Below are 21,090 nucleotides of genomic sequence, written 5' to 3'. Positions count from 1 at the left end.
ATCCTGACCCCTTATAACTCCCTTTTCATAGCACACAATCATATCATGTCATTTCAGAACAAATCCAGACAATTTCAGAAATCGTACAAAAATTCAGCGGCATAACGGCAGTATACGGAATTTACACAAAATTCACAGATTCAGAAATTTACCAAATTACCACAGAACATTCACAACAACATTATAAGACTTTTATTCTACTGCCCAGACAATTTTAGACTTCATCAGAAATTACAGTCAAAATAAAACACCGCCGAATCAAAACTATCCGGTCAAAATTCTCCAGAAAATAATCAAAATGTGTGCACTCGGCACCTCAGAAACATATCAAAAGTTACGCGGTAAAAACTGAACCAATCGGAAAATACGGACGAAATTCGCTAACGAAAACGAAATTCGGACAGAAAAATCGTTCAAACTTCACCATTCTGAAAATTGAGAAAGGCGGAATGTGTCTTACCTTGCATACACCAATTTCTTGAACTATTGCAACGGACGAAAACGGACGGGAGTCGCCCAAAAATCACTTTTCCTTCTTTTTCCTTCGTTTTTCTCTCTCCTGGGCTTTTCTCTCTTCAAAATATCTCATTTCTATATATATCCAGACTGATCGTCCCGGACGATCGCAACTTCGTCCCGGGACGAAGTGGCTCTGGACGAATTTCGTCCAGACGAAATTAATTAACGTCCATGACGACTTGCTCTTGGGAGAATTTTCGTCCAGACGAAATTAATTATCGTCCCTAGACGACTGGGCTCTGTAAAATTTTTGTCCAGACGATCCCAATTTCGTCCAGACGAACCATGCAGCCAAACATGTTTTCCTGCACAACCTATACCGATCGTTCCGGACGATCCGACTTCGTCCGGACGAACCTGGGAGCAAAATGGCCTTTACAGCTTCTCACTAAAAAACTCCACCGGTTTGTTCTCCTAGCTCAAGACAGCACAAATGCCTATTGCCGAGGCATCGGTGTCCACATGAAATGGTTTACTGAAGTCGGGAAGGGCAAGAACAGGTGCTGAAGATAAGGCTTTTTTAATTGACTCAAAGCTTGCTTGTTGTTCTTGTCCCCATTGAAACTGTTTGAACTTGAGACAGTTGGTGATTGGCGCCATGATGGTGCTGAAGTTTTTTATAAACCGGCGATAGAAATTGGCGAGGCCGTGGAAGCTGCGTACGTCAAAAAAAGACCTCGGGTTCGGCCATCCTATGATTGCTTCAATCTTGCGTTGGTCCACCTGCACCCCTTCAGCAGAAATAACAAATCCAAGAAAGTAGTCATTTACTGTAGCAAATTCACACTTGGATGGATTTAAATAAAGCTCATTTTGCCTAAGAGCAGTAAGTATACTTGTTAAATGGCTTAGGTGATCCTCCATAGAAGAGCTATATATAAGAATGTCATCGAAATATGCGACGCAAAATTTATTGAGGAAGGGTTTAAGAACCTCGTTCATTAACCTCATAAAGGTTGAGGGAGCGTTGCATAGCCCAAAGGGCATCACCTTCCATTCATAGAGTCCTTCACGAGTCTTAAATGCAGTCTTTCATTCGTCGCCCGGTCGAATTCGTATCTGATGGTAGCCACTGCGAAGGTCAAGTTTAGAAAAAATTGTTGCTCCGGCCAACCTTTCTAATAACTCCTCAACCCGAGGAACTGGAAATCGAAACTTGATGGTAATTTTGTTGATTGCTCGACTGTCTATGCACATACGCCAACTCCCATCTTTCTTGGGTACAAGTAGTGCTGGTACTGCGCATGGGCTCAGGCTCGGCTGGATGAGTTTATTTGCCAACAACTCGTCCACTAACTACTGTAGGACCTGATGTTCCTTTGGGCTCATTCGATAATGAGGAAGGTTCGGAAGAGTGGCTCCCAGTACAAGATCAATTTGATGCTGCAACATCCTCAAGGGTGGAAGGTGATTTGGCATAGCAACAGGAAGGACATCCTGAAATTGTGATAGTAGTTAAGTAACCTCTCCCTCCGGTTTACTGTCACACTTGGGCAGGGCTAATTCTTTAACATATAATGCAAATAAAAGTGACGTTTCACGCCAAGTAGAGAGGAGTGCACCACCCGTCACTATATGCATAGCAGCTTTAGCATCGTTGGGCCTTGGGGTAGGACTAACGGTTTGAGATAAAAGTCTGAGTTTTCGCCCTTTCCAGTCAAGAGAATAAGTGTTGGCTCTTCCATCATAAATTGCCCCGACGTCGAATTGCCAAGGTCTGTCCAAGATTACATGGCACACGTCCATGTCCAAGACGTCACATAGTACCTCACAAAAGTAATGTTTGCCGATGGAGAATTTGATCTTGCACATGTCAAACACCAATATATCCATGCCTTTCTTAACCCAGCTTATTTTATAAGGTTGAGGATTCTTTGTGGTTTTAAGTTGGAGAGCTTGCACCACCGCATGAGAAACTATGTTCTCGGTACAACCACTATCAACGAGCAGGTCATAGACTCGGCCCTCAATGGTACACTTAGTTCGAAAGATAGCATGTCTTTGCGAATTGGAAGGCGTCCACGGACCTAATAGTAATTTTTCTAAAACACAAATGAGAGGCTCACCTTCATCTCCAACCACATCTTCAACATCAGTATGTTGTTCCTCATCAAGGATTGCTGGTTCATTCTCGTCTCCATCACCAACTCCCATAAGTTGTAGTTGTTGACGCGTGGGGCACTCATTGGACTTGTGTCCTTGTTGGAAGCATCGGAAGCATTTGATCACTTGCGGTCGTGAATACGGATTCTCCTTGGCGGTCATTCTCGGTCTTTGTGGGAGCCTTGAGTCCACCGCTAGCTTGCCCGGACTACTGGGACGGTTGCTCTCGACGGGTGAAGGGGCCTTGCGGAGGATCGAATTTGGTTGTTTTGCAGCTTCATGCCCAACACTAATCGGCACCCGTCTAAATGATCCGCTGCGATGGTGACGATCTAGTTGCATTTCAGCCTTGAGTGCTAAGTTCACAGCTTGAGATAGGGACCAAACAGAGTCCAGTTCCAACTTGTCTTGTATGGAGTCTTTGAGTCCTCCGATGTAGCGAGCAACCAATTGGTTTGTAGTTTCATTCAGATCATTGCGAGCACTCAAGCGATAGAATTCTTCAGTATACTCACTAACGGAGCGGTTTCCTTGAGTGCAATGCTGATAGTTTAAGTACAACATTTGTTCAAAATCAGTGGGAAGAAAATGGGCTCGTAGAAGTTGCTTCATTCGGTTCCAAGTGCGAACCCGTCCACGGCCCTCCCGACGACGAGACTGAAGAAGTTGTGACCACCACGCGTTGGCTCCTCCCTTAAGCCTGCAAGCAACGTATTTAACTTGTTTATCCTAGTCAATTTCCATGTAATCAAAAAAAATTTCAACAGCTCGCTCCCAGTCTAAATAGTCTTCAATATTGAGTCTTCCGTCGAAGAAGGGAATATCGAGTTTAACTCGAAACTCCCCAGGGTGCCTAGCGTGACCCCCATGCCGGCGTTGATGTCTTCCTCCGATTTCATCCCCTGAATCAGACATCCCGTCAGGGATGAAGCTTTCCTCTCCTCCTTCAGAACCCGACGAATCCAAAAGGGGCGGGGCTCCTATCCTTTCGCGATGCAACTGACCTCCATACCTGCCAGTCGGTGCGATTGCCGGTGTGGTCAACCGCAGAGGTCTGCGAGCAAAAGCTCCGGTGGCTGCGGTTTGCACCTCACGCTGAGGCTCCACAGTAAGACGAGATAACACAGCAGCCATGTCATCTAGCCTCTTGACTACAACCGTGTGTGCTGCCCAGAGTGCATCTAGACTGCGATCCTCTTCACTTGAGACACGCTTGCTTGACTCTGCCATCTCACCCAGCTGCTGGCTCTGATACCAAGATGATGTGGTATTCAATGGTAGAAGCAGGTGCAAAAAGCCAAGAACGAATACCAAAACGCTTGTAGCGTAAACTTTACTATTGAGAAAGTAAAAACTGTGTTACCCTCTTCCCGGAGAAGAGATACATGAAATACTGTCAAGAGATATCACTCTTGCTGAAATTAGTGAGCCAATAAAAAAGGCTTCTATGTACTAAACTATCCAAAAACGGGAAAGACAAGTAGTGGGATGACCACGCTATAACAGAATGTGGCATCAACTCTAAAAGACTAAGATAACTACTAAATGTAAAAGAAATAACAGTAAGCATAAATGACTAAGCCAAAGCATAAATGACTAAGCCAATCAACTGTGATGCACCGCATCAATTTGTGATTCATTAGGTAATTATACAACAAGTCTAACCTCACTTATATCCAGTTTTTTAGTAGTTAATACAGCTTTCGTTTCAATACAAACTGGCTCCAACTACAAGAATAGCGTGCTTGCTTATCTTGCATAAGCCAAGGATGGCCTAACTCGCAGGTCCAGTTCAAAATATCCGTTAAGTACCTTAGCTTTATATCCATTTATTTAATGTTGATCATGTTAAGGCGTGTCAAACAAAAACTTAATTCCCCCCAAGGCCAAATAATAATATCAGATGCCAATTTCTTGGTCCCTATATCTAGCGATGCAATAATAGAAATAAGGAATTACAGAACTCAGGTCAAAAAATAGAAGGGCTGTTCATGAATTCAGAATTCTTTCATTGGAGAGATTGGGACCAGCCATCAAATATAATTATTCCAGGATATGGAAATAAGTAGTAAATGACATTGAAACCAACATTTTTCATTAAACAGCGGATATTTCATGATAAGAAAAGGATCGATATGCAGCTCTAAGATGAGCAGTCGAATGTGAAGGACAAATTTGTAGAGTTAAGTGGAATCAGAGCATTTTTAGCAAGCACAAATAGAAACTAAATATAGATGGAAATTAGCATGTCCAAGCAAAGTTCATATTGAGAAAGAATCCACGAAGAGAGAAGCTCCAATATGAAAGTAAAAAGACTAAGTTCTTTACGAATCTAGATGATGGAGGAAAAAGAGCATACATTTAGATAGACAGTTACATCAATGTTTAGTATGTCACCATCCTGCATAAGAAGGTAAAGTTTTTAGTACAAGTAAAACTGCCAATTCAACAACTCTAATCTAGCTAGCAAAGTTGTGATGGATACAGGAATAAATATCATCTTGCAAAACCTGTAGCTGGCGGGAATCGGGTATCCCATGACACATGCACTCATTGACAGAGGTGCAGACACTTTTAGGGAATCCACCATACCCAAGAGGGGAAGGATAAGCTCCAGCATCAATTATCATGTTGTGAACTGCTTTATCAATTTCATTTGTAGTTACAGATGGCTGGTAGAAGAAAAATCTTCAGTAATGTCAATAACTCAACAAAATAATTGAACATTTGAGAAAAAAATAATCAACAACAATTGCATGAGACAAATAGCCAGACAAAATAGGTAAATTCAATATTAGAATCAATTTCTCACCCTAGGGAAATGGAATCTAAATGAAATATGCTCCACATATAGGAAAGATACACATGATGCATAAACAACAATTGAGGCCTATACAGCGTCCATTTAAAAAAAAATAACATTAAACATTTAATATCAAACGTTGTAGGCATGCCCAAATGCAGAGAAAAAAATAGCAATCTTAGTGCCATTATAGGTAGAATTGAAGCTTACCTTGACCATTGTTCCAGCAAAATCCAAGACGCGAGAAGCAAGTTCGCAAGCAGCTCTCATTTGAGCAATACCCTCGGCATTGTGTATCTGATATTCACTAGAGAGTTCTGGTAGCTTTGAACCAACATAATAAGGCTTGGGAATGTGATCTGGCACAGACAGAGGTCCAGAAATCTTCCCACGCTTCAGTGGTGGCCTCTTTCTTACTTTGGTTGTCCCCTGCTGCTCTCGCAACCTTATCCCAATTCAAACAGCAAATGAAAGGGAAATAAGTGATATTACCAAGAGTAGTTTTGATGTAGGACTAGAATGCTTGAAATGATTGTAAAAGAGCTTGCACGATTTATTGATTAGAGTAATAACAATTAGGACAATTAGCAAATAAAATGCAAGAGCGGTCACTTCCGTTTAGGTTAAGTTGCACGATGCAAGTTTGAACCATCAAAATAGCATATTAAATCGACAACATACAAATATAGTAGCTTTCAACGAAAATCCCTAATCTAACAATAAGATTAGCAACAAAATGAAGAGTATTCAATCCCTACGTTTACTAAGCTTGGCAGATTTAGGCAAACGCGATCTTCATGACTAAAATCAAATCAGAATGAAGGGGTTAGACTTAAGACTTACAAGAAGATGGAGATTAGAAAACCTTCGTCAAGGAACGGTTGCAATCCTCCACTAGACAGTACCAAGTTGCTCCTCAATAGCCTCGACCAAAGTGTTCAAGATGCGTTCCACGTACTCTTCTAAGGTATGATCGATGCGCGGGTTGACGTCGAAGAAGGTCGAGTGCAAGATGCAAACAAATCCTTGCTCGTCGTAGGAGAGGCCGTAGTCAAGATCGGGATCGACCATTCATGAATGCTAGACGACGGGCGCTTCTGGGATTACTAGCAACCTTGAACTCTGTTAAAGAGAAAGAAATTTCTCTTTAAGTTGAAGTTGGGAGGAAAAGGTGTGGCCGGCCAAGGGATGAGGGTTGTGAGAGGAGAAGTAGGTTAAGTAGGGAAGAACAAGTTAAAAATCTGAAATAAATTTTAGATTTTAATTGGGAGGGATTTAGGAATTAATTTGAATTTAATTCCAATAGGGGAAGCTTTATATTGGGAAAGAAATTAAGAGGTGGGGGGGGGGGTCGGCCAAGTAAGAGAAGGGGAGCAAGTGTCTAGATGCAATGTATTTGGAATTAGGGATTTAGTTAATCAATCCATCATGATTTGATTGATTGATTTAAATTAGAACCCTTCCAAAAATAGGATCAAGAGGAAATAGGAAAGATTTGAAATCTAAATTGGATTTATTTCAAATTCGAATACTTTCCAAAATCAAGTGAAGATAAATAAGGAAGGGTGGGGAATTTGGAAATAAATCCAATTGGATTTAATGAAGGGGGGGCGGCGGCATAATTGGGCTAGGAGGGATTTATGGGGGAGATTTGAATTGCTATTTTAAGATTTAGAAATTAGGAAAGTTACAATTAAATCCTAATTGATTTGAGATTCAAATAAGGCTTAATTTAGGAAACTTTCCTAAGATAGATTTAGTAAATTATGAAAGATTTTAAATTTCAAATTGGATGAATTGGAATTCAAAATCTGCCCCAAATTAAATCAATCTAAAATAGGCAATAACTCAAAGGGGAGGAGGGAAACTAGGGGGCTGGTATGGTGGCCGGCGGTTGGGTGGTGTTGGGGTGAAACCGATGGGGGTGGTGTGGGGATTAGGTGGCCAGTGGCTTGGGATTTTGGGGAGGACTGTAGGCCGGCGGCTAGGTGATGAAGAAGAGGGAAAATTAGATAAAGAAGATGAAGAAGAACCACGAACCCAGCCGTCTCCAAGGTTGGTGGGTGATCCAATTTCACTCTCCTAGGGATTTCTCTCCCAAGCACTCTCAAGTCTCACAAAGAACTCAAGCAAAGAAATATTTAACATTCATTCATTAACTTGAAAATAAGAACAGTGGGGCTATAAATAGCCTCTTACAATGGCTCAAAACATAACAGGACGACAATGCCCCTAGGGCTTACATACGACCTCCCTTAATAAAAGGGTACAATGGGAAACTAATAAAGCAAATACAATATGACATCATAAATAAGAAAATGCGTAAATAACAAAATACATAAAACAAATCAGAAATACAATGACTCAATCGTGGCAGTAGATTGACGGCCACGTCTCTGATAGACCTTACACAATCTGATGTCCCCATCAAGTTTGTCTCAGCTGTTGTAATAAATACCATAGCATGATCTCTAGTAGAGTTCCCTTCAAAAAACACTAAGAGAAGATGATAGACAAATGCACCAGTTTTCATGATTAAGTTTAATGAAAACCCTCCCAAAACTAAAACAACCTACTGTTGTTTACAGCATACAATCAAGGGAATGAGCTGTATAATCAAAGCAAATAAACAGTAAAGAAAAAAAAAACAACATGGCCCAATCTGACGCAAAAAGTAATCCTGTTGCTGATGAAATGCGTACAGGTCAAGCAACAAATAGTATATATGACGGTACAATATCCTATACAACCAACATCATCAAGCAACAAACAGTGCCATGTCCATATGCCCCATTGCCACCTTAACCATCAAAAAATATACTCTGGAAACTGATTCATAAATCGCTAAGTGTCAATTGATTCCTTTCTACTTTTATTATGCCACATAAAAGTCATCCGAGGATGGATGCTTAACTGGTTGTTCTCTTTTTGGTTGGCATCCAAGAAATAAATTCTAAATTATCACAGCCGTTGCTATTCAAGAGAAAAGTAGCCTACAGATAGTTAGGATAGTACTGATAATAATAGTGATGAAGATGATGACAACCTTGAGAAAAGAGACAGACTCAATTCATCGTTGTTAATTCAGTAATAACTGCGATTTTTTGTTGGAAGCACAGAAGAAAACCTAAAAAGGTTTTGAATTTTTTCTCATATTAATGAATGATATTAAAAAACATAACATGAAGGACTTTAAGGAGATATACAGGGCAAAGCTAACATCATTCAAACTTGTTCAAAAATACTTTGAATCAACTAGAATTAACAAAAGATGCAGCTAAAAAAGAGGAATGAGCAACATAAAGGATGAAAAGGGAGATGGCGATAAGTAACTTGTGACAAAGCTATAAAAATGAACCATAAATCATTATCTTGAGAGCAAATTTGTTGGATTAAAATAGTCAAGATAATTTTGAGAATAAGCCAAACTTCCACATTTGTTAATGCCAATTGAATTAGTAAGGTAAAAGCACAACAAGGCCATTCCCTTGAAGAGGCAAAAGAATATCAACAGTAGAATAAAATATTCCATACTATTAAAACGGTACAAAAGCTCATTTGCAAGACACTGAAAATTCAGTAAATTATGAATAAAGCCTTCTTCCAAATTCACATTAGGATTAGCTACCTCCTAATTCGGATGGCCTCCTCCAGCCCAGATAGTCTTCTTGCTATGATGGCATCGCACCTCTGCTTTGTTGATTTACCTAAATTAAAGAAATTTGCAAACAGCTTAGATAAAAATATCAATGCATAAACTTTCAAAAAGAAAGTGGAATTAAGCCCATGATAAAGATGGCCAATCATAAGAAGTATAAACTATAGAGTACTCAATGAATTCATCAAACAAAATTCTAAATAATTAAAATAAAAAGATGTAAAAAATAGAACATGCTGTTTTAAACAACTATTCATTTTAAGCCCTTTTTTAAACATGCAGAACTTCTTCAAAGGTGGAAGAAAACAATCTAGCATATTCAGCTGAGGCATATTCATTATTGTTTAACTCCTTTAAAACAATATAAAACATGTCTGGATTAATTTGCATCTTCAATATCTAAACTTAACAACCCAAAAGAAAATATAATAATAATTCAAAACATTTCTTCTAGGTTATGCCCATAAATTCATAGAATGGACTTTCCACATATACCAATAAACAAGCTAACTAGTCTGAACCGGTTAGCTAAAACTAGGGGTGTAAGTGAGCCGAGCCAGCTCGTGAGCTGGCTCGAGCTCGACTCGTTTATGAGCTCGCGAGCCGAGCTTATCGAGAAAAAAGAGGCACAGGAGGGAAAATGTAAAACTGAATCGAGCGGCTCGCGAGCCGGCTCGAACTCGATTTTAATGGGACGAGCTCGAATTCGAGCTCGTTTTTTGAGATCGACTCGAGCTCGAGCTCGAGCACGCTTTCCGACTAACGAGTTGAGCTCGTTAGTGCTAAAACTTGACTCGATTCGACTCGTTTACACCCCTAGCTAAAACCCATAAGTGAAAATGCACTCATTCAATTACTATTTCTGAGCACATAAAGAAATTATAATCTTTTAAGATCTCAATGTGACTTTGCATTGGTGAATCTCATGAAAACATATGGCGTTGCTATTTAAGAAGAGAAACAACCCTTGCATAATGCTTTTTAATTGAAACTAAAAGCATGGTAGGAAGAGCACAAACTGGTTGAGTCAATCTAAGAACAAATTATTTAACATTGATCCAAGTCTCAAGGAATCAAGTACAAAAGATTAGTTAAATGCTCTAAAGATGTCCTGCATATAGGCTTATAAGAGAGTAGATGAAAAACCAGTTCTAATTCCACTCCTTTTCTCCTTCAAAATTGCTAGAGTCCAGATAGTTGCAGCTTGCTTTGTTGTCTAAATAATAAATTACTGTTTCTGGTCAAATTTTAATCAGCAAGAACCTTCAAAAACAAAATCTGGTTGCTTGAAGACATTCCCAAGCCTATTAACCTCAATATAGCTGGAACTGAGAGCGCTAAAGAAGGGTGTCCCCTCCCCTCTTAGTTGAAGAGAGAGAAAGAGAGACGGAGAGGATAGAGAAAGGAGTTGGGGGAGAGGGGAAGGGATAATCTAAAATCTGAGATTTTGAATTTTGAAGTTCTAGTTTTCATCACATCAAATGAAAGAAAATTTCATATCCTAGCTAATTCCTAAAATCAAAGAGAAAAAAATAAAAATATATTTGAAAAACAAACAACAACATTTCCTAGATACTGCAAACCAATTCCTAAAATATACGAAAAGAACAATTTTATAAGCTAAAATACAAAAATTAATAGAGAAATTGATAAAAACAAAAAAAAACAAATGAAATATAACATTACATGGCTTGAAAAAGCCTTAGAACATCATCCGAGTTCAATCAACCAGCCGCCACGACAGCACCCTCAAACTTATTTGGCTGACTATCATTGACCTAATTGCATGATGCCAACAATCTAGCGAGCAGATTTGATCCTTTTTTATCAAGGATTACCCCATTTGCTTCATTCTCTACTAATAAATAGTTGTAATGGGAATAGTCGCACCCCACTATCTATCAGCACCACGACCTCCCTGTCTGTTATCTCTCCTCTCACTTTCATGGTGTGATTTAGAGTGAATCTCACCACTAAGTTCAACAAGATCTTTGTCAAGTCTAAATGCAGCTCTTCTTCCTCCACCACTGCCTCACTCCCACCTTCCTCTTCAGTTTCCTCGTCATCACAGACAGTGAAGAGCTCGGTCCTTACACCAATACTCTGGTGTATACCTCTCATCACATCTAAAACACAGCTCCTTCGTTCTCTTCTCTAGTAACCCCATTTGAGTGAGGTTCTTGAAGTTTCCCTCAACTCTTCCTCCTGCAAACTTCTCCTTCGGGATCTCCATAGGAATTCCTGGTGTCAGCCTCTTAGGGTGCCAAAAAGGTGATGGTCATCCTGTAAGAACCTTCCGAGTTACTTCCTCTAGCCTCTCTCTCCAGTTGCTTTTGATCCTCCACAAATTGGGCTTGCTCCATAGCCTCTCCCAAATCACAATGCCTCATCGCTCTAACGGTCGCCTGAATCTCTAGTTTGAGCCCTTTCATAACATTCCCCTCCAGTACAGTCTCTAAAAGCCAGTCCATTCGTCTGGCAAGGTACTCAAACCTCTACGGAACTCCACCACTGTCCCCTCATGTTAGAGCGAGAAACTGCTCATAGAAGTCCTCTCCCCTTGCTTGTTTGGAAACGTTCCAACAAATAGTCTTTAAACTTCCTCAAAGTTTGTATGAGCCGCCTCATATCCCTCCACTAATACCATGCCAACGTCTTCCCCTCTAAGCATAGCCCAACCACCGTGAGTCTCTCCTCCTTCTTTAACCCATTGATGGCAAAGTATATTTCCACCCATTTGCATCCTCTCCATAAAAAATCGGCATCTTCAGCTTTCTCATCCTCGGATCTCCTCCGTTCTCCTTGTTTCCTCCATAAACTCTCTTCCCCAAAGGATTTAAACCCCCCCCCAGTATCCCGATCATCCCTTTTGCGTTCATACCCAAACCCTTCATAAAAATCTCCCCTTCTTCTTTCAAATTCAGAACCCTTCCGATAATAATCAACCCCTCTCCTTTCAAATTCAACAACCTTTCGCTCATACCAAACCCCTCACGCTTCTCCCCATACCCTCTTCCAGTCTCCTCTCTAGGAATAGACTCTAGGGGAGGCCTTCTCTCTTCTCCCTCCACAATCCCCACCTCCTAATCTTCCCCTCTCCTTATCGGATTAGGATTTTCCCCACTCCCTTGACTGTCAGCAACTCCCTTTGCCTCTTATGACGTCATTTTGGTATGGATCTCGAGCATCTTCCTCATCATCTCCTCCATGATCGTAAACTTTTCATCGATCTCCTCATAGACGGCTGAAATTTGACTTTTGAAATCTAAAATTTTTTCATCGAAATTAGATTTCAATTATCCAAAGTCTCCTTCCAACACTTCTACATTTCTTCATGTCATAAGTACCCGGATCTACGCTCTGATATAAGTACCCGGATCTACGCTCTGATACTAATTTGATAAGAAGTGAATGCAATTTCAACAAAAACTAGAAATCGACCAATAGAAAAATAGGAAGAAGAATATCCAAGAATACTTTTTATATTGAATGAACTATGAAGGAAAACACAATACACAATTAGATCTTCAATTGGAAAGGAAGATCTTGCTCTCCCAACTCACTAGTCACCGGCTAAAGCCCTCTCAACCTAAGCAATTCTAAAATCAGCAAAACAAAACACACAAAAAACTCAACCCTAGGGTAAACAATGAACTTAAAGCATACAATAACATAGCAAAGCCTAAAACAACCCTCTCCATTTGAATTTTCCCTCCTACCGCGGAACCACCCCTATGACGCTCTTTGGAGATCTAGCAAATTCCTTTCAAGAATTGGCATGCTCTTCGCAGATCTTGCTCTTCACCACTAATATCTTCCTTTACATCAACTGACAATTCTAAATCAAATGGGCTCTGAGATAGGCATCTCAAGCACACCTCAAATAATGAATTTGGCATCCAACAATGGAAGGCAAACTACATGCAAACAAGACTTGCACACCAAGTCTTAGAATATCAAGAATTATAGATCCTCGACATACAAACCAACATTTGATTCACCATCTCTCTTTATCCATCAATTTGTGGATAAAAGGTGATGCTTAATTTCAACTTCGTGATCTTCAGACCTCGAAGAGTCTTATAAAAATTACTCATAAAATTGTGGTTCGTATAAAAATTAATGAATGAAAGCAACCTAAAGTGCTTTCAAAAATGTTAGAAAACAACGTTGCATCCTCCTTTTAGTGATGGTCTTTGGCATATATTCAAACGCATAAACAAGCACATCTTCTTGCTGAAATAAAACTCCAACAATTCTTCAAAGTGGCACAGACTCCCATGGCCCATTTGGAGCAGGCAAAGGCATATACAAACCCATCTTCCAGTTTGAAGGCTTTAGTGTACTATCGAGTAGTCACCAGTTCAAAAGCATTTGCATTTGTAAGTGATCCTATGGCCTATAAAGTAGCACTTTAGATTTTCGGGAGTTTTCTCCACACCTAGATGTCGAACTAATTTTGAAGTATGTGTTTCTCATAAAATGATTAGCCTCTCTAGGCACATTCACAACTAATCTCCATTTTATAATAAATCTTCCTACCAACTATATGCTTGCTTTTCAACACAATCAATTGCTGATATTGAAGACCTCGAAACTGTATTTTGCTATCCAAACCTAACAACTATTTATAGATTTTAGACAATAATTCCAAAATATAAGATAAGATCGGCTTAAAGCCTAAACTATAGGAATGGATAAGGAAAAATGATAAGAATAAAAAATTCAAATAAAATCCAACAATATATGATCTAAAAAACCCCAACACCTGCATTCGAGCCTAAAAGACAAGCCCCCAGGAGACCAATCTTTGACTCCTAGGATTGGTTATTCCAACTTATATGTCGTCAACTATCTAGCTGGCTGATTTTATGATTTTATCAGCGTGGATTAAACGCCAAAATGCTTTTTGTTCTAATCAACCGATATTAGGAATGGTTGATAATATTCAGGAAAAATTATGTCATCTGAACATAAATTTTGTATAAGCTAGAGAAGAAGATAGGTCAGCCAAAGATGGCTTAGTTAGAAAAATGTTTAAATAAAGCCTATTTAGCCAAAATAAAACTAACATCAAATATTATTTGTACCCAAGAACAAACTCAGACCAAGATGTATAAATGGTATAATCCTTGCACTCTAAAGAAAAACTCAAATGTTCAAATCTGCACAAAAATTGAGGAGAATTCAAACAATGATATTTCCTCTCAATTGTTCTATCACTTTGGAGCATTTATAGAACACATCAATAATATTTATGTACAATATTAATATGCATGTGTATTCATTATCAAATACACTAAAGGTGACTGTTGAAATATATGCAAACTAATTATGGGAAGTAGAGTGAGTGCATCACAGAGCACTAATCAAGAACAAATGGAAAAGGAGAATTCATAAAGATGAATAGTTGGCATAAGGATATTGATTAAGATGATGATGATGATGGAGAAAAAGCATACACATGGCATGAAGCTTCCGGCCTTCCGCCACTAGGATCTGTGAGGGGTTGATGTGCGCAATCTTATGGTAGTAATTCAAATAAACTAGTTTTGACCCAAACCTATTATTTCCTAATCATGATGGAGACAACTTAACAACTGATTTAGGCATATCCTCTTGGTGATGATCATGATTGTTAGATTAGATATCTTTCTTTAATTTTACATCCAATTTTTAAATCTGCAAATCTGTTGTGAAAATTCATATAAAAAATATTTAAATCTTCTATGTTTTTGAGCATTAAGAGAAATATGAACTTGCATGAATATACATACAATATTAAGAACAATATGAACACTATCTAGAACGGTAAAAAAATACATACACTAAAACTCGAAAAGAAAAGTTAAAATCAAAAACATAGTAATAAAACCACATATTAGTGTGCATCTTAAACATAGTAATAAAACCACATATTAGTGTGCATCTTATTCAATTTATGATCTGTTTCATCTTGTCCAAATTGTGATCCCTTAAGCTAACAAGACCCAGTAATGCTGCATAGCTAACCAAGGTAATGATATCTAATTATACAATATGGATGGCCAGAATTAGCTGTTTTCAAAGGTTTATAAGAGATGTTGCATCCTGGAGTATTCGTGGCGGTAGAGAAATATGTAGTTTAATGTCTTAACGTTGTACGAAAATCCAGCACACAATCCGATAAGAGAGAGAGGGTGTTGGGTTCATAAGAGACACCAGAGTTTTTATGTGGAAACCCGTAAAAAAGAGGAAAAAAACACTGGGCATGACCCAGTGTGAATGAATCCACTAGTATTTGCAATCGAATACAAATGAGGTCCTTCCTTGGGAGAAGGCTTTGGCTTGATGGTACAAATGTACATCATATAGAGCGCATTACATGGTGTGAGTTACAATACATACATGTTTTTTTAGTCGGCACGACCATAGTCGATATGATAGAGGTCGAAAAGACCGTTGTCTGGTGATGGAGGTCGGAAGGACCATAGTAGGTGATGGAGGTCGGAAGGACCGTAGTCGGCAGGAGACTGAGATCTGAAAGACTATAGTTGACAAGAAATCGGGGTCAGAAAGACCATTGTCAGGTGATGGAAATCGGAACGACCATAGTAGGTGATGGAGGTCGGAAGGACCGTAGTCAGCAGGAGACAAGGGTCGCAGTCAACAGGAAACAGGGATCCAAAAGACCGTAGTTAGCAGGAGACCGGAGTCTGAAAGACCGTAATTATAGGACGATACTCCGGTAGAACTCTGGGCGTCAGGTGGTGGTCCGGCAGAAGTTCGGGCGTCACGTGGTGGTCTAGGAGAAGTTTGGGCCTCAAATGGTGCTCCGGGATAAACCAGGGCCTCAAGTGATGGTCCGGCAGAAGTCCGGGCGTCACGTGGTGGTCTGGGAGAAGTCCGGGCCTCAGATGGTGGTCCGGCATAAACCAGGGCCTCAAGTGGTGGTCCGGCAGAAGTTCAGGGCCTCAAGTGGTGGTCCGACGGAGTTCAGGCCCTTAAGTGGTGGTCCGACGGAACAACGACATCAGGTGGTGGTTCGGCGGAGGTGAGGGCCTCAAGTGGTGGTCCGGCGGAGCTCATGGCCTTAAGTGGTAGTCCGGCGGAGCAACGATGTCAGACGGTGGTCCGGCGAAGGTGAGGGCCTCAAGTGATGGTCCGGCGAAACTCAGGCGATGGTCGAGAATAAGCTTCTTCCTTCTCTTCTTGCTTCGGTAGTTCGGTCCTCTTTTCAAGAGGAATGAGGGGCCTATTTATAGATTTCTGGAGTGCATGGCCAGTAAATAGGTGAGAGATCAATGGTAAATGGTGAGTGGTTAGATGGACGGCCAATGTTGAATCCCTTGATCATGGACCATTTGATGGACATTTGAATGTCTTAGTGACATCGAATTTTAGTGATATTGGGCTCGTTGGATTCGTCTCGTCGAGCCGCTCGATTCGACTATAAGCACTTTATGTTTGGAAACTGTTTGGTAATCCAAATTGAGGTTCGAACCTTCCAACAGCGCTTCTAACCCTTGATTTGGACCCGTTTGAGCTCGGATTGGGTTCAATTTGGTGTCGTTGGGTTTGTATTCTTGAGACGCTCAGTTCGACTATAATTTTGCTGAAATCGGAGTTCGGATTGTCCCAATTTTAATTTTGGAAGTTTCCAACTTGATTTTGCATCGATATTCGTCCCCGGTCAAGATAATTTTTTTATGATGTATCAACTATCAAGAGAGTTACTTGGAACAATCCTTTAAGCATTCGATTCTCAGGCAATAACAAAATATTCTCTAATGATCATAATAAGGAACGCAAAATAGGGTCCTTAATAGAAGTGATGTCCATGGGGAACGGAATTTAAAATCAAGGTCACGAGGACATACATAATAGTCATGTTAGGTTACACGTCGCAAGGCTTTCCATTGCCACTGACCTAATTTTATACACCACTGAATACTTATAATAAAACGGAAAATGGTTTCTTTAATTTCGAGGAATTCGATCCCATGTCCTTCGCAGCAACTTTAACTTTCAAGGAAGAAAACTACGGTGATATTTCTATAACTCATACCAGCAGCAGCAGGAAGAAAGCTACATAGTGGCCAGCCCACAAGGAAAGGTTTCTCCGATAGAGCTCCCAAATATGAAGAAAATGGAGACGCCATTCCTGGTAAAACCATGGCGAGCTGCGCTGCCATCTTCGGAAAGAAACGCAAAAGCTCGAAGCCTGGATTTCGAGCTTGTTGTTGTAAATAAAGCTTTCTTGTTTCTTCTTCTTCTCTCTTTTACTCGGCTTCGAACAACGTGAAGGAGATACAAACCCCGGCGATGGATAGGAAAGCCGTACGGCAAATGGCAAATTTTTCCCGCGGTACAGAGCTTCTTATGGTATCTCCAACAGAAAATTTCATTTTAACCTTCAAAATATAATAACAAATCTCCCACAAAACAATATTTTATATATTTTATAATAATAAAAAAAATTCTAAGTATATTATTTCTCCAATCATTAAAAAGACATTAATGAATAATTCAACCTCAATATTGTCTTTGCATTGTTCAAGTTACAAGAATGGTATAAATATTGACGTCCAGGTGGACTGGTGGAGTAGCACCCAAATGGTAAAAGATGTTTTAGAATTCGGTTGGAGATGACCTTATCAATGGAACAGTAATGACGGTTGAAAATAACATAATATTTTGGTATCTTTTAATTTTTTAGTTGTTTGATCTTAAATGTATTTAAAACAAATTATATTTGTTAAAAAGCTTAAAATATATCTACTATTTTATTATTTTTTTACAGAGAAAAATATATCTAAATTTTTTTATGATTAAATATTGTCTTTTATATTAGTATCCCATTTAGGGGTGCAAACGAGTCAAGCCGACTCCCAAGCTGGCTCAAGCTTGTGAATCGAGCTTATCGAGTTACCAGCTAAAGCACGTGCATAAATTTGACCTCACGGGATTATTGAGCTCAAGTTTGATCCTCGAGATGCACAGTTCAATTATGCATCGAGCGGCTCGAGTGTGGAATTGAATCCGGGAAAGGTTGAAACTCGGAGGCGGGGCTCAAACATGGAAGGCCTAATCGCGTAAGACGGGGCCAGGTCGCGGATGTGAAATCGAAGCTTGAATCGTTGTATTGAGCAACTCGAAGAGCTCGTTTTTAGTGGCACGAGTCGAGCTCTAGCTTGGCTTTTTTAGCTCAACTTGAGTTCGAACTCGGGATTTGGATCGCGAGTCGAGCTCGAGTTAGGCCAAACTTGAACTCGACTCGTTTGCACCACGAAGTTCTGGTTTCTTTATTGTTGTGACCATCTTAGTATCCTTGAGTTTCTTCGGTTTGGAGAGACAACATCTGTGAAGTTGAATATGTTTTTGTTCATCGACAAATTAAGCATCAGTCAGTTTTTTTTTTTTTTTTTTTTTTTTTTTTTTTTTTTTTTTTATTTTTTTTTTTTTCTTTCTTTTTCTTTTTTAATCATATAGAGGGTTAAGCAAACTTCACAATGTTACAAAAAACTTTAGGACATTGTAGCTATCCTTGGGTTGGACGAATTATCCAAAGAAGATAGTTTAACTGTAGCAAGAGCACACAAGATTGAGTGTTTCTTATCACAACCATTCTTTGTGGCAGAAGTCTTTATTGGTTTTTCGAGGAAATATGTTGGTCTCGCATAAACAATTCAGGGGTTTCAATTCATCGTAGATTATATCATTTTGATGGAAATCTAACATCAAGCTAGATATAGTAGCAAATAGCATATTTTGATACTTATTAAAATATATGCATGAATTATATTGGATATTGATTGAATATTGCTTAGGGTAATATAGGCTATGTTTTTTATATTTATTCGAGTCATGCATGTTCAAACATTATTTGATAAATATAAGGTCTGGTCATGTATTAACTAGTTAAATATTTTAACTATGTTTGAATAAGGTGCGATTATGTCTTTTAAATATTGTTGAATTGCTTTTTGATATATAGATATACCTCACCATTGTTCATTTAATGTTTGAACATGTTTGAAAATGATTTGATTATTTTTTATTTATGTTTGAATAACAAAGAAGTTCTACATTGACAAAATAGTTTCTATAAGTAAATCAATCATTAAAACTCTTAACTTTTTGGAGAAAAATAAAAATATAAGTTATGCAAGATGTGATTTTTCTCTGAAAATAATGGAATTAAAGCCTATCCAACGAGAGTACAAAAATTGTTGGTGGTGATTAAGGGGTATTATGAGGTGTTATAAATACACTATGCATTTTTAACTTATATGAGATGATTTAATGAAGTGCCACTCATTGTTGTTTAGTTATTTAAAAGAGAACTAGAGAAATCCATGCATAACAATTTTTCGATACAAGGTTATTTGACAATGTATTGCTTCATGACATCAACTTCTGTAAAGGAGGATAAGGTAAATCCACCAAGGATATTTAACCTATATAAATTTTGTTTATGGAAGTATTACTCGATGATATTGAATTGAATCACTTTAGTATACATTGAACCTTTGGGAGAAGGCAAATGATATGTATATCTTGAATCTAAGGTGAAATGTATTCTTTCTTTGAAGTTACGACTGATCTTACACCAAGGGTGGAAGACTAGCTTAGAATTACATATAGAATTTGAAACTCACTTAAATGAAATATTTCATATCTACATAGAACATTGAGAAAACAATTGTTAGCATGGTTATCATGGATGTGCATAGCAATGATGGATGATAATCGTGCTTAGGATGTCAACATGAACATCCAATTCTGGCAACAGTTAGAGTTGCTCCCAACCAAATGTCACGCCCCATAATCAAATATGGAAGAATTATCTATTTTAATATTTTTAATTATTTATCAGAGTTTCTATAAATTATTAATATAAATCTATATATATCAAGTAAAAGTAACTAATAATATATACACCATAATATTTTATTGTATTCATCTACCCAAATTTTATTTACACTGGCTATGCGATAAGTACAATCAATACTCTGCCATAAATTTTTTACAACAAAATAATTAAAAAAAAAAAACTACAAACAAAATCAAAAGAAACTTGAGGATTTTTGCATCACTCCAACTAGTATCAACTCCTTCCCTAACCTAAAATTATTAAAATAACTTAATGAGCTAAAAACATAGCAATAATCAAAACTCACTAAAGCTTTCAACTCAAGGCAAGAAGAGTCAATATGCATGCTCATTTCAGTCAATATGCATGCTCATTTCAATCTCATCAATGATTAATCACCACTAATACATTCCAATATGATCAATAATATAAAGCAATAATCATTCCACTTAAATTTGTAAATCATAATCTATACGAGACTATAAATGTATCAATAATTAGCAATAATAATTAGTATTCATATCAATAGGATAATAAAAGCATTATAAGAGTAAATATATACAATAAAAAGTAACTCATGAATACTTAAATCATGTGTGAGTCTATAAATGAATCATAAGTTTACAAGTGTCAATGTCGATGCCATCAGTCTTATCTATCTTATCGGGTATATAATAAGTACACATATCCATTCTTATGCTATCATGTCTATCAATGTCATATATAGACATTATAATTCTTTTTTATCAATACTATCAATATATACATGCTTTAGTGTTATTTTCATCCTTTCATTTATATTCACCACATCATTATATCATTAATATTATATTTCATTTATAATAATAATAATAATAATAATTATTATTATTATTATTATTATGCGTGGCTTTAAATAATCATCAAGAGTCGTCACCTTTATTCATTGGTGTAATTTGTAATCTATTACAGGCTACAATAGGGATAAAATCTCAAATCAGCTTTAAAGGGAAGCCTGTCAGCCCACTCTCCTACACAGACAAAGTATTATATTATAACAGTCAACCCATATTATAATATTAACAACCAGTCCTACTTGCTTATACAAATGCCCTACTTATTTCAAATCAATCATATAATTATCACCAAACAATGCAATATCATATATGAAAT

The 21,090-nt window shown here is 38.2% G+C and overlaps 1 protein-coding gene across 1 annotated transcript; it reads right to left on the bottom strand.

Moving 5' to 3' along the window:
- Positions 1-4,939: 4,939 nt before the first annotated feature.
- Positions 4,940-17,450, bottom strand: LOC110111034 (methionine aminopeptidase 1B, chloroplastic-like). The gene is made up of 5 exons (XM_020842725.2): positions 17,131-17,450; positions 9,054-9,132; positions 5,636-5,870; positions 5,133-5,294; positions 4,940-5,023 (listed from the first exon to the last, which is right to left on the bottom strand). The coding sequence occupies exons 1-5, from the start codon at positions 17,255-17,257 to the stop codon at positions 4,955-4,957; spliced, it is 672 nt and encodes a 223-aa protein (XP_020698384.1). The 5' UTR covers positions 17,258-17,450; the 3' UTR covers positions 4,940-4,954.
- Positions 17,451-21,090: the final 3,640 nt, after the last annotated feature.

Source organism: Dendrobium catenatum, unplaced genomic scaffold (assembly GCF_001605985.2).
Source record: "Dendrobium catenatum unplaced genomic scaffold, ASM160598v2 fragScaff_scaffold_1132, whole genome shotgun sequence".
Taxonomy (NCBI): Eukaryota; Viridiplantae; Streptophyta; class Magnoliopsida; order Asparagales; family Orchidaceae; genus Dendrobium; species Dendrobium catenatum.
Note: the sequence above shows the minus strand (reverse complement) of the source record. Positions and strands in the feature narration are given on the sequence as shown.

What these genes read in the sequence shown, in the direction of transcription:
- LOC110111034 (XM_020842725.2), bottom strand. Translation starts at nt 17,257, where the DNA reads ATGGCAGCGCAGCTCGCCATGGTTTTACCAGGAATGGCGTCTCCATTT. An exon ending in CTTTCTTCCTGCTGCTGCTG is followed by an intron (nt 9,133 to 17,130) that starts GTATGAGTTATA and finishes TCTTTAATTTAG; the next exon opens with GTAAATCAACAAAGCAGAGG. An exon ending in CCGATTCCCGCCAGCTACAG is followed by an intron (nt 5,024 to 5,132) that starts GTTTTGCAAGAT and finishes CTTCTTATGCAG; the next exon opens with GATGGTGACATACTAAACAT.